Source organism: Coregonus clupeaformis, chromosome 15, assembly GCF_020615455.1.
Source record: "Coregonus clupeaformis isolate EN_2021a chromosome 15, ASM2061545v1, whole genome shotgun sequence".
Classification (NCBI taxonomy): Eukaryota; Metazoa; Chordata; class Actinopteri; order Salmoniformes; family Salmonidae; genus Coregonus; species Coregonus clupeaformis.
The window spans coordinates 59656360-59679949 of NC_059206.1; the positions used below are offsets into that span (position 1 = coordinate 59656360).

At 42.4% G+C, this 23590-nt stretch overlaps 2 protein-coding genes across 2 annotated transcripts; one reads left to right on the forward strand and one right to left on the reverse strand.

Annotated features, from left to right (window-relative positions):
* Positions 1 to 370: 370 nt before the first annotated feature.
* Positions 371 to 10487, forward strand: LOC121583488 (eukaryotic translation initiation factor 4E-binding protein 1-like). Its single transcript, XM_041899635.1, has 4 exons — positions 371 to 400; positions 8974 to 9118; positions 9801 to 9986; positions 10109 to 10487. The coding sequence occupies exons 1-4, from the start codon at positions 371 to 373 to the stop codon at positions 10138 to 10140; spliced, it is 393 nt and encodes a 130-aa protein (XP_041755569.1). The 3' UTR covers positions 10141 to 10487.
* Positions 10488 to 11256: 769 nt separating this feature from the next.
* ndr1 (nodal-related 1) lies at positions 11257 to 13217 on the reverse strand. The gene is made up of 3 exons (XM_045225460.1): positions 12923 to 13217; positions 11528 to 12297; positions 11257 to 11409 (listed from the first exon to the last, which is right to left on the reverse strand). Exons 1-3 carry the CDS (start codon positions 13215 to 13217, stop codon positions 11257 to 11259), a joined length of 1218 nt encoding a protein of 405 aa, XP_045081395.1.
* Between the last annotated feature and the right edge of the window lie 10373 nt (positions 13218 to 23590).

The window sequence follows — 23590 nt, forward strand, 5'->3', positions numbered from 1 at the left end:
TGGGTTTTGTGATGCATGAGCCATCTGATTTAATAAATGATGTAGCAGAGTTCGCAATTTTGCGCAAAATTTCATTTAAGGTGCTCCAAAGCTTTTTACTATCGTTCTTTATATAATTTAGCTTTGTTTCATAGTACAGTTTATTCTTCTTTTTGTTCAATTTAGTCACATGAATGACTGAGTGAATAGATTAGTAACACATCACAGACACATATTACCTGCCAATCAGTGCACATTAAAACCTAATCTGTTATGCCACATTTATCACATATAACTTATTGTTCACTCTTATTCCACTCAGGTTTCAGTTCTAGCAGGATCCCAGCTTTGCCCTGTTTTTGAGTTCAGAGCCCTCTTTAGAAAGACAACCATGGGTGTCAACATGAGTGCTGCGGAATCGGTAGGTTGGGGTGTAGGGTAGGAGACTGTATGGAGCTGTGTGTGTGTGTGTGTGTGTGGTGGAGGGGTCATGGGTTACAGGTGAGCTGCGTGATGTGGTTCTTTAGCCTCTACTCTCCAGGTCATGTAATATTTCTGTTTAAACAGCAGTGGAGCTGATTGACTTATGTTGCTGCTTTGGGTCTGAATAGGCTGATGATGAAGAAAAGTGAAACTCTCAATCAGCAATTGATAAGTCAATCAATGTATCAATCAGATTCTCCACAACAACAAGACACTGAGACCTGATATGGATGGAATATAGAGACCACAGTCCTGAAATGTATTTAAAATGGATGTTCAGCATGTTTGATGAGTCTCAGATTAAGGGGATATGTGTCTGTGGGTTTAGCGGTTTTAGATTCTTTAAGTTTCCAAGATCAAACTGAGCCGGTCCACAAGCCTTTGCACTGTGAGAACTGTAGACTCCACCTGTGTGTGTGTGTGTTTGTGTGTGTGTGTGTGTGTGTGTTCAAGAGGTTGATGGGAGGGGGGCACACAACATGAGAGGACATGTAAATTATAATGTATTTTAAAAGAGTATTGAACCATTTTAACTGTTGCAAAGAATAGAGATCACGTATACTCTTTTAGAATGGATACATGACAATATTAACGCAATATCATATTACTCTATACTAAGGAATGCAACTGCGCACATGCACAAAAAATGTTTTTATGAAAATATATGTATAAATATATTACAAAATCTATTGAATTAGAATGCTATGCACCCTTATAGAGTTGTTATGGATGTTCTTTAAGCATATTAACTGGACTATAGGAAAATGCCCACATCATGGGGAATGTAGAGGCTTTGTAGGTATTTCAACTTGTTTTCATTTCTTTTTTATTGTCATGGAGAGAGGAAAAACAAACATGAATATGTATACAAACCTTTGTTTCAATCAGATTCATTCTGACATGTATAGATCAGGGTTCCCCAACTGGCGGCCTGCGGGTGATTTGTATTTGCCCCCCAGTTTTCTGAGCCCAAAAAAAAGTGTATTTTTATTGTTGGTCATAAAAGACTGTAAAAACACCAGCAAATCAGCTCCAAATGATTTTAATTTAGGAAATCTGTTCCAAAGTATTCCCACACATAATACAGACAAAAGTTTGGACACACCTACTAATTCAAGGGTTTTTCTTTATTTTTACTATTTTCTAGAATAATTCTGTAGAATAATAGTGAAGACATCAAAACTATTAAATAACACACATGGAATCATGTACTAACCAAAAAAGTGTTAAACAAATATATTTTATATTTGAGATTCTTCAAATAGTCACCCTTTGCCTTCATGACAGCTTTGCACACTATTGGCGTTCTCTCAACCAGCTTCACCTGGAATGCTTTTCCAACAGGCTTGAAGGAATTCCCACATATGCTGAGCACTTGTTGGCTGCTTTTCCTTCACTCTGCCGTCCGACTCATCCCAAACCATCTCAATTTGGTTGAGGTCGGGGGATTGTGGAGGCCAGGTCATCTGATGCAGCACTCCTTCACTCTCCTTCTTGGTAAAATAGCCCTTACACAGCCTGGAGGTGTGTTGGGTCATCTTCCTGTTGAAAGACCAATGACAGTCCCACTTAGCCCAAACCAGATGGGATGGCGTATCGCTGCAGAATGCTTTGGTAGCCATGCTGGTTAAGTGTGCCTTGAATTCTAAATAAATCACAGACAGTGTCACCAGCAAAGCACCCCCACACCATAACACCTCCTCCTCCATGCTTTACGGTGGGAACTACACACGCGGAGATCAGCCGTTCACCCACACAGCGTCTCACAAAGACATGGCGGTTGGAACCAAAAATCTCAAATTTGGACTCCAGACCAAAGGACAAATTTCCACCAGTCTTATGTCCATTGCTCGTGTTTCTTGGCCCAAGCAGGTCTCTTCTTCTTATTGGTGTCCTTTAGTAGTGGTTTCCTTGCAGCAATTCGTCCATGAAGGCCTGATTCACACAGTCCCCTCTGAACAGTTGATGTTGAGATGTGTCTGTTACTTGAACTCTGTGAAGCATTTATTTGGCCTGGTAACTCTAATGAACTTATCCTCTGCAGCAGAGGTAACTCTGGGTCTTCCATTCCTGTGGCGGTCCTCTTGAGAGCCAGTTTCCTCATAGCGCTTGATGGTTTTTGCGACTGCACTTGAAGAAACTTTAAACGTTTTCTGTGTTGACTGACCTTCATGGCTTAAAGTAATGATGGACTGTCGTTTCTCTTTGCTTATTTGAGCTGTTCTTGCCCTAATATGGACTTGGTCTTTTACCAAATAGGGCTACCCCCCCACCCCACACACACACACACACCTTGTCACATCACAACTGATTGGCTCAAATGCATTAAGAAGGAAAAGAATTCCACAAATTAACTTTTAGGAAGCCACACCTGTTAATTGAAATGCATTCCAGGTCACTACCTCATGAAGCTGGTTGAGAGAATGCCAAGAGTGTGCAAAGCTGTCATTTAGGCAAAGGGTGGCTATTTGAAGAATCTCAAATATAATATATATTTTGATTTGTTTAACACTTTTTTCATTACTACATGATTCCCTATGTGTTATTTCATAGTTTTGATGTCTTCACTATTATTCTACAATGTAAAAATAAAGAAAAACCCTTGAATGAGTAGGTGTGTCCGAACTTTTGACTGGTAGTGTATGTGATCATATACAAATGTAAGCAAGGTTTGAAATTATTATGTTTTGGTCAAATATTATATTTGTTTGGGCTTCTTGTGGTCAATTTGCAGTCTACAAATTATTTTGTATTATGTTCCGGCCCCCTGACCATCCTCTCAAGAAACAATCGGCCCGCGGCTGAATCCTAGTTGATGATCCCTGGTATAGATCATCTACCGTGTACACCAGCTCCAACCATTTACAGAAATTAATAAAGAAAGATGTGAACATACCTGATGTGTTGTCTTATCCACTTTTTAATGTGTTTGAGAATCAAATGTAAATTGATGTACGTTTGTAAATGTAAATCTATGTGTATGTGTATAAAGCAGTGGCAGTCAGTGTCGTTTAAGATGAGGGAGGACAAATGTATTTTTTTTCATGAGCATGGCCTTATTTTTATTACAGCATATTGGATGACTGTCATTCATATTCCATTCACCCAGTTCAATATAACAGCGATAGGTTTAGGCTACTAAATGATACTCAAATTTTCTCTATACCCATCATGAGGTTGCTACAACCTAGCCTATGAATGAAAGTTTACAACTTAGGTGCACACAGGTCGAGAGAAAGATTTGAGGTGACAGACAGTGACACATTCAATGCCGCCTTGCACGCTCTTGCCTGCATCTAGCTAATATAGGGTGTAATCATTAGTCCAACAGTTGCAAACAAGAGTTTCTATTGGACAATTTCAGGTATGTTTATCCCTGTTTTGTTCCGTTTGCTTCCATTTAAGAAACATTTTTCAACAGAATTGGCGGAATGAATACACACCTGATCACGCGTAAACACAGTTCACTTTCATAGCAGCCACGTTGTATTCCTTCTCGCATCTATGCACTCTCCTCCTCTCACCTTTTCCCTTCACTTGTAGACTTCAATGCACAACACATCAGCTGTACGTGACCAGGAGAAAAAACATTTCCAAACCAAACCATATCATAACACAGCCTACATCGTTGTCACCATATTAGCTAAAGTAACGTCATAGTCAATAGAACTAACGCGTTAGTAAACCCGCTACAATCAACTAACTGGCTGAATAAGTTGACAACGGACTCCCTCAAGCTGTCGGGACTAACCCACAACGTTAGACACGGACACGAATGATCTGCTTGGCGTGTTGACACACTGATGGTTTGTTGTGGCCGAGTATTGGTGCTAAACCGTGTTATTGGATCCTGGCATGCTAGTTGGCTTTGGCATCATAGGACTAGGTGCCCTGGACGGTTTTCACGGAAGAATACTGTACCAAGTTAGCTAGCTGAATAAACAAAGTTAGTCTATTCCTAGAAAACATTGAACCGCTGTAGTCTACAACAATTATAATTTCTGAGGTGGAAGTTGGGAGAGTTATATTTGGGTGTTTCAGTGAAACGTAAGTGAGGGAGGCCCCGCTCTCTCGCTTTCCCAGATGTTTAGTTCATTTCATTCCGATCTCCTTTGCATTATTGTAGCCATTTTCTGTAGCCTGTCAACTATGCGTCTGTCTATCCCTGTTCTCTCCTCTCTGCACAGGCTATACAAACGCCTCACACCGCGTGGCTGCTTGTCACGCTCTTTTATGTTTCATGTTCGTTTTTTTCTTTTTACCTGTGTCTAGTTAGTCCCTTTTTTTCTCTCTTTTGTTAGTTCGGCTTTTGTCTTTTCAGTCCCCTGCCCCCCAGCACCCCGGCTTCTAACTGGTGGTCCCTGCACGCACGACCCACGTGGAGTTCCAGGTCTCCGGCAGCCTCTGGAACTGCCGTTCTGTGGCCAACAAGGCAGAGTTCATCTCAGCCTATGCTACCCTCCAGTCCCTCGACTTCTTGGCGCTGACGGAAACATGGATTACCACTGAAAACACTGCTACTCCTACTGCTCTCTCCTCGTCTGACCATGTGTTCTCGCATACCCCGAGAGCATCTGGTCAGCGGGGTGGTGGCACAGGAATCCTCATCTCTCCCAAGTTGACATTCTCTCTTGTTCCCCTGACCCATCTGTCTATCTCCTCATTTGAATTCCATGCTGTCACAGTCACTAGCCCATTCAAGCTTAACATCCTTATCATTTATCACCCTCCAGGTTCCCTTGGAGAGTTCATCAATGAGCTTCATGCCTTGATAAGTTCCTTTCCTGAGGATGGCTCACCCCTCACAGTTCTGGGTGACTTTAACCTCCCTACGTCTACCTTTGACTCATTTCTCTCTGCCTCCTTCTTTCCACTCCTCTCCTCTTTTGACCTCACCCTCTCACCGTCCCACCCTCCTCAAAAAGCAGGCAATACGCTTGACCTCATCTTTACTAGATGCTGTTCTTCTACTAATCTCACTGCAACTCCCCTCCATGTCTCCGACCACTACTTTGTATCCTTTTCTCTCTCGCTCTCCTCCAACACTACTCACTCTGCCTCTACTCAGAAGGTAATGCGCCGTCGCAACCTTCGCTCTCTCTCTCCCGCTACTCTCTCCTCTTCCATCCTATCATCTCTTCCCTCTGCTCATTCCTTCTCCCTCCAATCTCCTGATTCTGCCTCCTCAAACCTCCTCTCCTCCCTTTCTGCATCTTTTGACTCTCTATGTCCCCTATCCTCCCGGCCGGCTCGGTCCTCCCCTCCTGCTCCGTGGCTCGATGACTCATTGCGAGCTCACAGAACAGGGCTCCGGGCAGCCGAGCTGAAGACTCCCTGCGGCCTCCACTCCCCCCTAATTCCGCCTCTCCCAGACTTGCACCTTCTCCCCCTCTGAATCCCCCCTCTGTGGATGACTTCGTCAACCATTTTGAAAAGAAGGTTGACGACATCCGATCCTCGTTTGTTAAGTCAAATGACACTGCTGGTCCTGCTCACACTGCCCTACCCTATGCTTTGACTTCTTTCTCCCATCTCTCTCCAGATTAAATCTTGCGACTTGTGACGGCCGGCCGCCCAACAACCTGCCCGCTTGACCCTATCCCCTCCTCTCTTCTCCAGACCATTTCCGGAGACCTTCTCCCTTACCTCACCTCGCTCATCAACTCATCCTTGACCGCTGGCTATGTCCCTTCCGTCTTCAAGAGAGCGAGAGTTGCACCCCTTCTCTAAAAACCTACACTCGATCCCTCCGATGTCAACAACTACAGACCAGTATCCCTTCTTTCTTTTCTCTCCAAAACTCTTGAGCGTGCCGTCTTTAGCCAACTCTCTTGCTATCTCTCTCAGAATGACCTTCTTGATCCAAACCAGTCAGGTTTCAAGACTGGTCATTCAACTGAGACTGCTCTTCTCTGTGTCATGGAGGCTCTCCGCACTGCTAAAGCTAACTCTCTCTCCTCTGCTCTTGTCCTTCTAGACCTGTTTGCTGCCTTTGATACTGTGAACCATCAGATCCTCCTCTCCACCCTCTCCGAGCTGGGCATCTCCGGCGCGGCTCACTCCTGGATTGCGTCCTACCTGACAGGTCGCTCCTATCAAGTGGCGTGGCGAGAATCTGTCTCCGCACCACGTGCTCTCACCACTGGTGTCCCCCAGGGCTCAGTTCTAGGCCCTCTCCTATTCTCGCTATACACCAAGTCACTTGGCTCTGTCATATCCTCACATGGCCTCTCTTATCATTGCTACGCAGACGACACACAACTAATCTTCTCCTTTCCCCCTTCTGATAACCAGGTGGCGAATCGCATCTCTGCATGTCTGGCAGACATATCAGTGTGGATGACGGATCACCACCTCAAGCTGAACCTCGGCAAGACGGAGCTGCTCTTCCTCCCGGGGAAGGACTGCCCGTTCAATGATCTCGCCATCACTGTTGACAACTCCGTTGTGTCCTCCTCCCAGAGTGCAAAGAGCCTTGGCGTGACCCTGGACAACACCCTGTCGTTCTCCGCTAACATCAAGGCGGTGACCCGTTCCTGTAGGTTCATGCTCTACAACATTCGGAGAGTACGACCCTGCCTTACACAGGAAGCGGCACAAGTCCTAATCCAGGCACTTGTCATCTCCCGTCTGGATTACTGCAACTCGCTGTTGGCTGGGCTCCCTGCCTGTGCCATTAAACCCCTACAACTCATCCAGAATGCCGCAGCCCGTCTGGTGTTCAACCTTCCCAAGTTCTCTCACGTCACCCCGCTCCTCCGCACACTCCACTGGCTTCCAGTTGAAGCTTGCATCTGCTACAAGACATGGTGCTTGCCTACGGAGCTGTGAGGGGAACGGCACCTCCGTACCTTCAGGCTCTGATCAGTCCCTACACCCAAACGAGGGCATTGCGTTCATCCACCTCTGGCCTGCTGGCCCCCCTACCTCTACGGAAGCACAGTTCCCGCTCAGCCCAGTCAAAACTGTTCGCTGCTCTGGCACCCCATTGGTGGAACAAGCTCCCACATGACGCCAGGACAGCGGAGTCACTCACCACCTTCCGGAGACACTTGAAACCCCACCTCTTTAAGGAATACCTGGGATAGGATAAAGTAATCCTTCTATCCCCCCCTTACCCCACCCCCCCCAAAAAAAAAACATATTGTAAAGTGGGTATCCCACTGGCTATAAGGTGAATGCACCAATTTGTAAGTCGCTCTGGATAAGAGCGTCTGCTAAATGACGTAAATATAAAATGTAAATGTAGTGTTACAGTGTACATTCAATAAGCAGTTTAGCACTTAAACCAAAAGCTTACCTTGACTTAGAAGAGTTCCAGTGTTGTGTTGGATAGTCATAGCCAGCTAGCTAACATAGCATCCCTCTGAGCAGGGTGTTTGAGTAGGCTAAACTAGCTAGCCGCATTTGCTAGCTAAGTAAGTGAAACTGAAAGTGAAAAAGAAATGATAATCTCTCTCTCTCATCTCTCTCTTGCTTCTCCTTTATTTTGAAATACAGTACATTTCCAAAACTGCTTAGCTATTGCCTTTCTCTCTCTGAGTCAAATACTCACCACATTTTATGCACTGCAGTGCTAGCTAGGTGTAGTTTATGCTTTCAGTACTAGATTAATTTGCTGATCCTTTGATTGGGTGAACAACATGTCAGTTCATGCTGCAAGAGCTTTGATAGGTTGGAGGACATCCTCCGGAAGTTGTCATAATTACTGTGTAAGTCTACGGAGGGGGGTGAGAAACATCAGCCTCCTAGGTTTTGTATTGAAGTCAATGTATCCAGAGGAGGACGGAAGCTATCTGTCCTCCGGCTATACCTTAGTGCTACCCTACAGAGTGCTGTTGAGGCTACTGTAGACATTCATTGCAAAATAGTGTGTTTTAATACATTATTTGGTGACGTGATTATATTTAGCATAGTTTTATCTAAAAAGGATAACTTTTTTAATGTTTTACCATTTTTATTTTTATTAAATTCACTGAGAAGGATGGTCTTCCCATTCCTTCTCGGAGGAGCCTCCACTGGTATAAAGGTAAATATGTTGGTGCAAAACATTTATCAGGCAGAGTGGATCATATTCTTGTTTCAAAGACAACTCTTGCAGGGATATTGATATCTTCATTTTTTATACAATCAACATTTTGTTATCCAGTTTACATAGTTATTTTGGCTATTTTATATTCCTCTACGGGGTGTTAGAGGATCCAATAAAACTACAAACTGCTGTAACCTCTCCCTTCTTTGGTTTACGCATTAATGACGTCTCCAGTTTTTCAGCCAATCAAAGCTGGCGCTCCTGGCAGTGTTGTTTTGAGGAGCGCCACTTGCTGTTTGTGTATTGGGAGGCACATGGAGGGCAAGGTGTTATAACAGATCATAAACGATTGAATGTCAAGAAAAACGGTGACATTTAGATGCAAAATGTTCTCGCCGTCTGTCACCAGCTATAGGCCTACGTTTGATCTTGTTTTCGAAGTGCATGGTTAATAGCTGTTTTGTAGTTTGTATTCATAGTTTGAAGAATGTCTTCAGGGACTGGGAGTCAGACTACTAGTGGCTATTCCGACCACCCGCAGTGTCACCATCAAGGATGCAGCCCTCATGCCTCAAGAGTATTCTACAACACCAGGAGGGCCACTCTTTAGTACGACCCCTGGAGGTATGTGAAACTCAATCAGCCTAATAGTAAATACACTAATGTTATTTTAATAAGAATAATCATTATCATAGTAATAGGCCTAATTTTAACATTATGTTAGGATATTCCTCATCACCATCCTCATGAGTAGGCGTATGATAATGGTGGCCTATAATCTGTGTCAACATGTATCCTTTCAATTTCTTTAAAGAATGTAATGCACTGTTATGTATGCTTCATTAGCATCTTGTTTATTGCTCTAGACGTCTGACCTATTTATATATTTCCCTCCACTGCCATTGACGCACTATGGAAATATGTTGGCTTGCTGTCAAGCACTTGGCTACCAAACAAACACTCAAAGTGCTAAAACCTTTCTCTGTGAACCATTACAAGTTTATGTATCCTGTTTAAGGCACCATTTTCAAGGAGAAAGACAACAAATAGACAACAAATATAAAGAATATAACTCAGAGCGTGGTCTCTAACCAATCATCTTTCGTTAGCAGGTTGTGGGAAGGTTGGCACTAAACTCATCTGGCCACAAGCTGAACAAATAAATGGTGACTGGTGGTTGTAGCCTGACAGATATCCAATGTGGGTCAATAACGCATTCACAGGTACAGTGCTGCAAGGATGAGACACACAGAACCCTGTTTGTGATCTCTCTCACTGTCAATCGATCTCCACCAAACCCACCCAGGCACACGAATCATCTACAACCGGAAGTTCCTCCTGGAGTGTCGAACCTCCCCTCTGGTGCGCACCCCTCCCTGTCTCCCTGATATTCCAGGGGTAACCAACCCCCTCTCAGACAACACTACGACTGACACAGCCCACCCCAAACAGACCCCCAACAACCACAATCCCCCAGCAGACACGAGTGCAGGTAAGAGTCTAAGGGGAGGTGTGCGTGTGTGTGTGTGTGTGTGTGCGCACAGGTGTATGAGTTATTGTGTCATTTGTGATGAGTATTTTCATCATGTTTTTGCTTTCATCTTGTTTTTGCAGGGGAGGATGCTCAATTTGAAATGGACATTTAGCCATTTCATGGATCAGCAGGAATATTGCAGCCTTGAGTATGACAATGAAAAAGTGACTCATGTTTCTACTGTCTTTTTGGAAACAGCACAGCATACTGAAATGAATGAAAACTACATTATGGAAGAGCTGCATTATGTTTAGTCATAATTCTAATCATTCAGGAATAGAAAACACTTACATGCAATCTCTCCTCTATTGATTTGATATTATTTACTAATTGTTAGACATTATCCTGTCTTAAAGGTGAAGCATTTGAATTATATGTTTGAGTCTTATCCAGCAGCATTTTGTAAGCACATGCCATTCTCAGTATTGTCTGTTTTTCTTGTTACATTTACATTACATTTACGTCATTTAGCAGACGCTCTTATCTGTTAAGTTGTATTGGTGTAATAGTTGTTGATTGTAAAACTAGGGCTACATTCTGCTTAATTTCTTTCTCCAGAGGAACTAATTAAAGACAAACATACTTTTTATTATCCTTTTGTGTTACTATTAAATATTATATAAGAGTATACAACTTTCAGAAATATCTCATGTTGTTAAAAAATATAAATCCTGTGAAAACCATAGACACAGACTGAAATAAATGGAGGATTTATTAAACAAAAGGTTCAAGTGACATTTTACAGATATTTCGTCCATTAAGAAAAAAATATTATTGCATGAATATGTAAAAAAAACTATTAAATACTATATGAATACCGGGTCATACAGTGAAATTAAAGCGCTTTAGGGGTCAGCATTGACAATGGCAACTTACATTTGTCCTTGTATCTGCTATTGTCCCAATCATGAGTCTTTATGCATAATACATGTCTGCAGGACAGGAGATCTCAGTTTATAATCCTTTTGAGTGATTATCTTTCTCCTTTTCAGTGCTTGTGTTCAGAGTCTGCTTCAGTGTCCAGTACATCCATATCGTTTAGCATGGCTGAAGGCAGCAGCTGCCCTACTAGATTACTGAACTTTGAGGCTACACTCACAAAGTGAGCCCACACATTTGCACCTCAACTCTCTTCATGAGGCCTGCAGGTCGAGCAGAAGCTGGTACAGAGTGATGTTCTCTGGGAAGGAAAGTGCCTATGGGGTGTTCATGTTGGCAGACAGGTTGATCAGTGGCAGCCACACTCCTCCACCACCATGCCCTCAAAGTGCTGCATCAGCACCTCGCCGTTTTCGTAATACAACATGGACAGAGGGGCCAGGCGGGTGGGCACACAGGACGGGCACGGGACACGATCTGGGTGGTGAAGCTTCAGTAGACTCTGGAAAGAGAAGAGAAAGAGATGTTAGTACAGGTGAACTCACAAACAAACAGGAAATCATACAATATTGTAATAGGAAACAAATCAATGGCTCTATTTTAAATCTTGGCAGTCTTACCTGCATGTAAGCATGGTTGGTGGGGCTGAAGGTCTCGTCCACTGGGGTAGGGCAGCTGCCCTCACAGCGGTACGCGTTATAGCGCTTGGGGTAAACAATCCACTCGCTCCAGCCGATCTGGTCAAAGTGCACCCACATGTCTACCTTCCTGCACAGCGGGCCCTTCCTCTCCTCCGTGGGGGCCACACCAGGGGCCACCCCAGCCACTCCTGCTCTCTGGTACTGCCCGCGCCTCTTCCTGCGGCGGGCCCCCTTTCCACCCTCTACGCTGACAGCAGGGCCTGCTCCAGCTCGCTCCCGGTCCAGAGAGACGTACTTGGAATGCTCAGCAGTGCGGATGAGGGTGGGGGCCCGCTTCTCTGTCTGGTGCTTGGAGAAGACCACCATCATGACCCGGTCGGCTGTGGGGTGCAGGAGCCTCTCCAGACCCTCCTCTCTCTCCTCTGCCCTTCCCTCTTCATGGCAAGGTGCGGAGCCTCCCTGGTGCAGCCAGTAGTAGCGGAGCAGTGCGGTGACATTGAACACCCTCCAGTTGGACATGGCGGTCAGGGAGCTGGGCTCTGCCCTCAGGCAGCCCAGGAAGAGGCTCTCTGGGCATGGCGGGCTGGAGCAGCGGCCACTCTGGGAGTGGTACATGTCCACAGTGACACGCTCAGAGGCAGAGAAGGTAGGCAGGCGGATCCGCAGCTCAAAGCGCTGGACATTGTCACTTGCAGAGATGGAGGACATGTCAAAGGTGACAGACCACCTCCCACCGCTCTGGTGACAACCTGGAGAGATAACATAGAAAATATTTTAGCAAAGCAGGCAGCAGACACGGCTTATGAAAGTGTGCAAGCATGTCTCTTTCACCTCTGTGACTATCAGACTGTCCCATTCATTACAATCAATCAAAGATAGTGTCATGTCTTTTATTGTTGCCCACAGACTGCTTTCACACGCTGTCTTTTGACATGCAATGAGCAGTTAATATAGTAGAATGTTGTTACTGTCGCATTGTGTATTCCTCCGTTCCTGACACACTTGTAACAGACAACCTGGGGCTAGTACGCGCTAAAAAGCCATGGCCTAGGGGCTCTTCACAATAAGCATTGTATAAGGTTCCCATATGCTAAAATTATTGCGAAGCACATAGTCACAAAGTAATCAAAACGCGCACTAGTAGCCTTAATTCAAATAATTGTTTATGGAATAAATGTAACTGAGAGTGAATTCGATTATGCTATTATAATTTAAATAATAGTTAAAACATTACCTTACGTTTAATTAGTGTGTCCAATTGAATTGTGGTGCGAAAAATTGCTTAAAAACATATAAAAATAAATAAATAAAATTAATTAAGAAAATGCACGATATAAACAGAGAACTAAGTGTTTGTAAAATAAAGATACTCACTTTTGGCTACCAGACTGAGTACCGAGTCGGAGTCGTGAAGGCGGGGGTTGTTCTCACTCTTGGTCCGGGCGGCGCTGACAGATGGCGGCGCCCTGGCGGTGTCCCCCTCCAGCAGAGTCCGGTAGAGCTGCATCATGTAGAGTGGGAACCTGTTGGAGTGATGAACATGGTCCCTGTGACCTCCACTAATTCTGTGGAAGAAAGCCTCACGGTTCCCAGGGATATTCTCCGCTCCAACCACACAAACCAAGTTCACCAGAAGCGCAGAGAAGAAAGCCAAGATGAGTCCTTCCATAATTCGAAGTTAGTTATTCCAAGGTAGTATTTTACTGTAAATGCAAATCAGTAAAGATCTTGTACTGAGAGACAGACAGGTAGGATATAGCTCCTTCTCCCAGCTTGTCCAGTTGAGAATACCTCCGGTGAGATGCTGTCTGCTGGAGTAAGAACATTTATAACAACCCTGTGTCTTTCTTTGCGAGTTCTGTCATGCCACGGGCTTTTGAAGTGACTGTGTGATCAGTGGGAGAACAGAAAGAGCTCAAAGGGTTAAATCTGTCAAGGTGGTTGTGTGTCGAAACCAACTGCTCTTTGGAGTGGGCAAAGTGTAAAAACTTTAATACCTCTGCGTTGAGTATTGTTAATTAGAGATCTCTTTGATAAGGAACCGCGACAATAATATTAGTTAAGCAGATTAATAGCTGAACATTGCGCATTGATTAATGGGGACTAAACAACACGCGAGTTAATCCCTCCATGCCCCTTTATTAGATGAGGCGTCATAAAAAAAAAAAAGTAATCTCTTTTTCCCCTAGTTAGGAAATCGAGAAAGCTGACAACAATTTACCAAACTTCTCTTTACGAAATTAAAATGTCATGGCGCAGAGTTATGGCCTACAATACGACAGGCTAATTATAACCACAGTATTTATAACCTATTTTATCCCATCACAGATAAAATTGGATGGTCCTCGCATGACAATGAGACTGATCAGTGTTATCAACATTATAATCTCACACATTTACTATAGCTTTCAGTTTTTTATTTCTTTCACATTGCAATGAAATGCTAGTGACAAAATAGAATTGGCCTATTTATTTTAGTAGGCCTATTCAGTCTCCTTGTGTTAGGCATCTCTTGGCGCTTGTCTTTATAGGCTTAGATGTGATTTGGCTATATGATGGATTTTCTCTGAAGAGGTACTACTAGCCTTACTACGCGTTTGGCGATGCGTTTGGCCGGAGCAAGGAGTCTGGGTAGCTAGGCAACTAGGCTATAGGGATCTACATTAACTGTACATAAATCTTGATAGACCCTATCTAGCCTACTTATTTCTTAGAATAATCTGAAGAACGACACAACAAAGTATGCAAACTATTTGATGACAAAAAGGTGTGAAATAAATGTCATCAGAAGGCTTATGATGACGTTGCACGATATTTGACCGGGCTTGCACTTTTATGTGCTTTGAAAATACCTCTTCAAAAGATGTTTGAACTCTAGACTACCATCAAAAAATATTCATTATGCCCATAGAAAATCTTTAATTGGAACGAAATTGCAACAACTCTATGTAATATGCTAATTGTGTAGCACTGATTGGGATTTATTTATTTATTCAATAGCTGGTTAGGCGACATTTTATTTGTACTTAATTTATTCGATATGTAGGCATTTCATGGAATAATGTCGCCTTTGAAAATGATGTTTGGCATATAGACCAGATAAAACATTCATTAAAATTACAAATATAATTGTATAGCTTGTCTTATGTTGGACTATATCAAATCAATTATCAAATCAACAATCTGCAATATGTGATAGGCTACTGTTCAGTGGATATTTCGATTAGAAGTACACTGCATCGCAGTGCTAACTGTGCCACTAGAGATCCTGGTTCGAATCCAGGCTCTGTCGCAGCCGGCCGCGACCGGGAGACTCACGGGCGGCGCACAATTGGCCCAGCGTCGTCCAGGGTAGGGGAGGGAATGGCCGGCAGGGATGTAGTTCAGTTGATAGAGCATGGCGTTTGCAACGCCAGGGTTGTGGGTTCGATTCCCACGGGGGGCCAGTATAAAATATATATATAAAATACGTATTCACTAACTGTAAGTCGCTCTGGATAAGAGCGTCTGCTAAATGACTAAAATGTAAAAGTAAAACCAATTATTCATGGTCAATAAAAACAGATTGTAGGCCTAATTGTGATTCAGGTATAGACCGAGCCAAGGATACTTAATATGAGCTCAATAAATCATGTTTAATCAGTTTTGTTAGTTGTATTGTGAGAGGCTATTGTTTCACTCATAGGCCCACCTCACACACAGGCATACATGTAGGCTACACCCTGATCTGAAAGGATTTGGCATCGGAGCCACTATTATCGGATCTATCCAGCAGGGGGCAATGTGTGGCTATGAGTGTGGCACAGTCAAAGCCTGTGTGTGTATTATTGCAGCCTGTGTGTGATGTTCTGTAATTTTGCACCCTATTCTCCATAAACTGAAATCACAGTTCAGTTCATATTGTAATCTTTATGAATTTTCATTAAGCATTACGCTTTTTCTTCCTCCTCGGCCCTATTATAATGCTCTTTATGATTATGAAAGTTGCTACAGTGCTATAATGAGCTCTGGTTAACTGACCAACACTTATTTAAAGTGGTTTAGATTCCCATCGACAGAACCAGTTATGTGCAGCATTAGTACTGTAGTTGGTGTGTGTGTTTCTATAGACCTACTGTGGACGGCTGGAAGAGCTTGAGGTTGTTGCCCGGCTGTAGGTTATCTCATCGGAATGGGGCCTTTAGGAGCCCATTACCATCAGCTCCATGAAGGTCTAATATTGGACATTTAAAGGCAACCTGAGGCAGAGAGGGACGCTTCATTCTGTGACGGTGACCCGCCCTGACTAACTCCCCGGGCTCCAGGCTGATTGCCTAATTAATTGGCACGGATGTTGATCGCTGTGAATTAGTTTGTAAAATAGATGAGCCCTGAGCAGCACCGGGGGGAGGGGGGGGGAGGCTGTAAAATATTAAAGGGCTTTCCTGTGGCCCCTGCGTCAATAGAATAATAGGGATAATTATCCATCGAGCGGAGGAGAGCCGCCAATTGAAATTGGGCCCTTTGATAGGAGCTTAAATTCAGTTAGACTGCTGTTTGATTAAGATTCAGTTGGGAGGGAGTGGTGTTTGTGTGTGGGTTTGTTGTGTGTGTGTCTGTAGATTTTTTAAAGCACAGTATGTAAACTGAGTATACCAAACATTAGGAATACCTTCCTAATATTAAGTTGCACCCCCCTCTTTTGCCCTCAGAACAGCCTCAAGTCATCGGGGCATGGACTCTACAAGGTGTCAAGCGTTCCACAGTGATGCTGGCCCATGTTGACTCTAATGCTTCCCACAGTTGTGTCAAGTTGGCTGGATGTCTTTTGGGAGGTTGACCATTCTTGATACACACAGGAAATTGTTGAGCGTGGAAAAACCCAGCAGCGTTGCAGTTCTTGACACAAACTGGTACACCTGGCACCTACTACCTTTTACCCATTCACCCTCTAAATGGCACACATGCACAATCCATGTCTCAGTTGTCTCAAGGCTTAAAAATCCTTCTTTAAAACCTCTTAAGGATCTGACTATTTTTTTCAAATTTTCACCTAAAATGACATACCCAAATCTAACTGCCTGTAGCTCAGGACCTGAAGCAAGGATATGCATATTCTTGATATAATTTGAAAGGAAACACTTTGAAGTTTGTGGAAATGTGAAATTAATGTAGGAGAATATAACACATTAGATCTGGTAAAAGATAATAAAAAACAAACAAAACATGCGTTTTCAATTTTTTTGTTGTTGCCTCAGCTTTGAAATGCAAGAGAAAGGCCAGACAGTGATGTAGGAATCTTGGTGTAATTTAGATTTTGTCCAAAAGATGGCAGCGTAGTCTGTGCAAAGTTTCAGACTGATCCAATGAAGGATTACATCACTACACAATATTTAGTATCAAGTCTGCCAGGAGTTTTCCCAAATGTTCCGAATTGGTCAATTTATACATTTTCAAGTACATAAAATGCATTGGTAATAAAACCTTTAAGTTTACACACTCCCAGGAATGTAATACGTGATGTATCATTAGATTTCCTACAGAAGTGTGTGGAGCCAGAGACATCAGTGGGTCAAACTGTAGAACCCAGTTCCTACATTTGAATATAAAAATTGATTTTATCAAACAAAACTATGCTACATTTTATCTCTGGGACCCTCAGGATGACAAATCAGAGCAAGATTTCTGAATATAAGTACATTATTTACCTTCAGAGGTGAATGTATCAAACCAGTTGCCGTGACAAAAGTGTTTTGTTGTTGTGCACTATCCAGCATGGTATTTTTTAGCTGTAATAGCTACTGTAAATTGGACACTGCAGTTAGATTAACAAGAATTTAAGCTTTCTGCCCATACAAGACATGTATATGTCCCGGAAAGTTGGCTGTTGTTTACAATGCCATTCTAGTCACATATCGCATATTGAGCAGGATCTGTCCCGGTATAGGGATACCGATCCTGTAGAGGTTGTCTCCTCCCCTTTATTTACACTGATTGAAGTGGATTTAACAAGTGACGTCAATAAGTGATCATAGCTTTCACCTGGATTCACCTGGTCAGTCTATGTAATGGAGAGAGCTGGTGTTCCTAATGTTTTGTACACTCAGTGTATAATATTAATTACTATCATTTAATGGTTCCTCTAGTGAGTAACTGAGCTATTATCACTAGGTGTCCCACTGCCACAATTCTGTAGAGAGCTGAGATTACAGAGCTGAGACATGTTTACTAAATGTATGTCCTCAACCCCAGAGAACAAACCCACTGGGCACACCACGTCATTTCAACATGGAAAATTGGATAATATTTGGTTGGTACGTTGATCAATGAGATTACAACCTATTTTCACACACTCAAAAAGACAGTCAAAAGTTTGTTGAATTCCAAATGTGTTATCACTATGCTTTCAACCATCTAAAAGCAAAAGCAAAACCAAATTCCAATGGAAAATCTATGTCTGATTTTTGGTTTAGTTGTCACCTAAATGTGATATCACTGCGCTTTCAACAATTTAAAAAACACAACAAAGTTAAAATGGGAATACAATGTTAGATATTTTGTTTATTTATACAACTTAATGTGTTATCACTGTGCTTCATCTAATAGCGCATCCAAATTACCTGGATTGCAATTGAGATTATTTAGGTGCAAGTGGTCAATGCTGTTTGAGATTCTGCAAAGATTATTATAGCAATTGTGAAGATCTCCACAGACCTGCGACATTTGCATGCTATGTTGAACATGCACGCTTTCTATGATTACATAAGACATTTATTAGTTACAGTAACCTCAATGTGGCCAGGCAAGTGTTACTCATTTGAAAGTTCAGTAAATACAGTTACATTAGTTTGTAAGATAGCCTTAACTTTAGGCATTTACTGTATTAGAAAAGTAATATTGAATTGTGTTTGGTTGACAATGCAACTAAATATCAACATTTAAATGTGATGTATCTACTGCTTGTATAGTTTCGTCTGAGCCACTGGCTTAATCCTATTCTTTCACTTTTATTTTTGGTTGAGATGGGGACCTGAATCCAACATATATAATTTTTTTAATTGTCGACAAGTTAATGGCTATTTATTGTATTGCAAAAGTAATATTGAGTTTGGTTGTCAACGCAACCAAATATCAACATTTGAAGAAGATGTATCCTTGCACAATTCCATCTGTGTGACTGAGTCTGGCTTTAATTCCAGTTTGTCTACAAATTAATAATTGATATGTTGGATTCACGTCAAGTTAATTAATAGGACTAAATCAAATCAAACTTTAAATGCACTTTAAATACAGTTTGATTTGATTGAGTCATATTCTTTCACTTAGATTTTTGGTTGGATGGAGACGTGAATCCAACATATTTATTTACCAACTTGTAGATTGTATTTGAAATCAACCAAAGCTTGACACCCTAGGCCTATATTTTTTGTTGAAACATGGGTTGAATTTAAACAATAGCTGTTGATGCCTTTGGAAAGTATTCAGACCCCTTGACTTTTTCCACATTTTATTACGTTATAGTCTTATTCTAAAATTGATTAAATAGTTTTTTCCCCTCATCAATCTACACACTATACCCCATAATGACGAAGCAAAAACAGTTTTTTATACATTTTTGCTCATTTATAAAATGTAAAAAACGGAAATATCACATTTACATAAGCATTCAGACCCTTTACTCAGTACTATGTTGAAGCACCTTTGGCAGCGATTACAGCATTTAGTATTCTTGGGTATGACGCTACAAGCTTGGCATACCTGTATTTGGGGAGTTTCTCCCATTCTTCTCTGCAGATCCTCTCAAGCTCTGTCAGGATGGATGGGGAGCGTGGCTGCACAGCTATTTTCAGGTCTCTCCAGAGATGTTCGATCGGATTCAAGTCCGGGCTCTGGCTGAGCCACTCAAGGACATTCAGAGACTTGTCCCGAAGCCACTCCTGGGTTGTCTTCGCTGTGTGCTTAGGGTCGTTGTCCTGTTGGAAGGTAAACCTTTGCCCCAGTCTGAGGTCCTGAGTGCTCTGGAGCAGGTTTTCATCAATTCATTTTTCATCTCTCTGTACTTTGCTCCGTTCATCTTTCTCTCGATCCTGACTAGTCTCCCAGTCCCTGCCACTGAAAAACATCCCCACAGAATGATGCTGCCACCACTGTGCTTCACCGTAGGCATGGTGCCAGGTTTCCTCCAGACGTGACGCTTGGCATTCCCGTTTGGTTTCATCAGACCAGAGAATCTTGTTTCTCATGGTCTGAGAGTCTTTAGGTGCCTTTTGGCAAACTCCAAGTGACCTGTCATGTGCCTTTTACTGAGGAGTGGCTTTCATCTGGCCACTCTATCATAAAGGCCTGATTGGTGGAGTGCTGCAGAGATGGTTGTCCTTCTGGAAGGTTCTCCCATCTCCACAGAGGAACTCTAGAGCTCTGTCAGAGTGACCATTGGGTTCTTGGTCACCTCCCTGACCAAGGCCCTTCTCCCCTGATTGCTCAGTTTGGCCAGGTGGCCAGCTAGCTCTAGGAAGAATCTTGGTGATTCCAAACATCTTCCATTTAAGAATGATGGAGGTCACTGTATTCTCGGGGACCTTTAATGCTGCAGAAATTTTTTACTACCTTTCCCCAGATCTGTGCCTCAACACAATCCTGTCTCGGAGCTCTACGGACAATTTCTTTGACCTCATGACTTGGTTTTTGCTCTGACATGCACTGTCAACTGTGGGACCTTATATAGACAGGTGTGTGCCTTTCCAAAACAAATAACTTTCTTCTGAAACTCATCAGTCTATTCTTGTTCTGAGAAAAATTGCCAAGAAACTAAAGATCTCGTACAACGCTGTGTACTACTCCCTTCACAGAACAGCGCAAACTGTCTCCAACCAGAATAGAAAGAGGAGTGGGAGGCCCCGGTGCACAACTGAGCAAGAGGACAAATACATTAGTGTCTAGTTTGAGAAACAGGCACCTCACAGGTCCTCAACTGGCAGCTTCATTAAATAGTACCCGCAAAACACCAGTCTCAACGTCAACAGTGAAGAGGCGACTCTGGGATACTGACCTTCTAGGCAGAGTTGCAAAGAAAAAGCCATATCTCAGACTGCCCATCTTAATCTTTTATTTTTATTGGCCAGTCTGAGCTATGGCTTTTTCTTTGCAACTCTGCCTAGAAGGTCAGCATCCTGGAGTCTCCTCTTCACTGTTGACGTTGAGACTGGTGTTTTGCGGGTACTATTTAATGAAGCTGCCAGTTGAGGACCTGTGAGGCGTCTGCGTTTAAAATGGTTTGAACTTTAAATCTCAACACGAGGTGAAGACGATAAACTCACCTCCCGGACAATCACTGGTACGGCTGATTAGCTGTCCTGAGTAAAGTATCTTCAAAAGCGAATTTAAGTAGGACCATCCTGTTACTTTGCTCAAACCATCGTATTACCCTACTCTCATCACCCCACTGGGGAACCATCGATACGGCTGGCTAGCTATCTTCAAATAAGCATCTTCAAGAGAGAATGGAAGGAAAATCAATTCTGTAGTTCTATTCAGGACTACACGACAAGTCACCGGATACCGGACAACTACGAAGAAGGACAACAGGAGAAGAGTTGTTGGAACCATTTCGGACAATCAGAGCCTTACAAGCATGCTGCAAAAGGGCCCAACCCCCTTTCCAAGGCTGCCCCGTTCACCGAGAGATCCCTGGCGAACCCAGGCATTTCACGTAAATACATTCATGATTTCTTGCTCAAAGCGGGTGGCGGTTCGTGTGCAAAGTATATGGTTCCTGTAGGTGAGAGTAGTTTCTCAATGTGGCAATGTTAAGTGTCTCTGTCCCTCTCTCTCTCCCTCTCCATCTCTTTTTTTAACTAGCACCCATGTTGTTGTCATTCCGCTAGGGCCCTGTTTTCAACGTATTAAGTCTCCAGTCAATAACCGGTGCAGAGTTTGTGTGTTTATCCAGTGTTTCCTTTTAAATTGCTAGTAAATAATTAATTAAACCAATTGGTGTAGTACTAAATCATAAGTAAGGCTCTGGTTTTTGCAGATGCAAAGAGGTTACGACTGTTCATAATGATGATATGATACGAGGTTATGATTGATAAGTTGACTGTTTATAGATGTGATAGGTAAAGACCTTTTAGAGTTTAATTCAGGAGATGGTAACTCTTTAAAGAACTGCTCTCGTGGTGCCCCAGATCCTAATGAGTTCATTGTTACATGATTAATTGAATCGGGTAACAATTAAACATAGTTAGTTAATTAGAGAAATAACAGTCTTCAGATTAATGTTAAAGTCAAGTCACGACACAAGGATGATCAATGGAAACAGGTTGCACCTGAGGCCAATTTCGAGTCTCATAGCAAAAGGTCTGAATAGTTATGTAAATAAGGTATTTCTGTTTTTTATTTTTAATACAAAAACCAGTTTTCACTTTGTCATTACGGGGTATTGTGTGTAGATTGCTGAGGATTTTTGTTTATTTAATCCATTTGAATAAGGCTGTAACGTAACACAATGTGGAAAAAGTCAAGCGGTCTGAATACTTTCCGAAGGCACTTGTAGGCCTAAATAGCATCATTGATGATATATGATTGATGAAATATGGTTACGTTTAATTTGCTCTGTTAATCCTACTCTTTGGAATGACTTTGATAGCAACAGTGAATCTATTAAGTGGAGTTTTCTTAATACTCATTCTCACAATAGCACATTGGTAACAGCGGTTAACAAATATCAAAGCTAAGCAGGGCTGGGCTTGGTTAAAAACCTGGATGGGAGACCAAAGGGTAGCTGTAGAAAGATCAACTCTCCCGTTGAAGGTGCTGCACAGCTTATTGTTTTGTTCTTATAGTGGATATTACGTTGAAGATAAGATGTTGTTTCAAAGCTACAAATTCAACATATTTTATACAAGGTTTGTCAATGTTGAAAATTGGTTACCATGATGACATAATCCTGTGGTTGAAATTTCACCCTCAAAACAACAGTTGATGACTTTTTTCAAATCCAATATATTTTCCATGTAGATTTCACATCACAATACATTGACAAATTACGTTTAAAACAACATTGAGTTTACCAGTTTGTGCCCAGTGGGAAGTGTCTTTCTTTGCCTCAGAAAAGTTATAAGGTTTCTCTGTATGTAGTTTGCAAGCAGAGTGCTGTAAGCTTTGCGAGACTCCCAGCAATGTTTCTGAACGTTTTCTGAACTACTCCCAGTCTTGTCAGTCCTGCCAATTGCCTTCACGTGTAATGAGTCAACAACCTTTTACAGCACCACACAGTCTATAACCCATAATCCACAGCCTCCAGGCCGCACAATTTACATTTATATTGATGGGAGGAATATGATGATTGTAGCAGTAGCATAGCTGATAGTGTCTGCAGTCTGGCCAAAGTCTGATAAGTGGTATTTGGAGTGTCTTGGAGCTTCTTGGAGACACTGGTCAGAATCAAAACATGTTTTTCTCACTTGTCGATCTATTTGGAGTGCTTTTGATTAAAATCTCATGGCCGTTAGAGCAACCACGCTCAGCGGTGTGCTTAGTGTAGCTCTTTCTAGACAGGCTGACAATGTTCTGAACAAACTAGTCTGACATGAGTCATGTTATGCCAATCTCGTTTATGCTTAATTTAGTCATATCCAGGCCCCCAGATATTAAATGATATGATGGTATGTCTGTTTATCTGTGACATCACAGACTCTTTGTTTTTCACCAGACAGAGTTGTTGTCAATACCATCTCTTCTCATTAATTGAATTTGTAATTTTTTCTAAGTTAATAAGTTCAAATAAATTATCCCAACCAACCCTGCTTGGTGATCATTTATATTGGCTGTGTATTTATAGGAAATATTCCCAATAATAGGCTAAGAGATATATTGTAATTGTCCAGGTGGGTTGGACCTAGAGAACAGAGACAGTTCAAAGAAAACACAGCAGGACTGTGTAAATCTCAAGGAGGAAATTGCAGGGAAATTATAGGTGTGAGAAAAACTGTTTCACAGGAAATAGGTGTTTTTCTCTTTCAGTACATCCTGAATCCTAGGGACCATCAGTATTGGTAATAACAA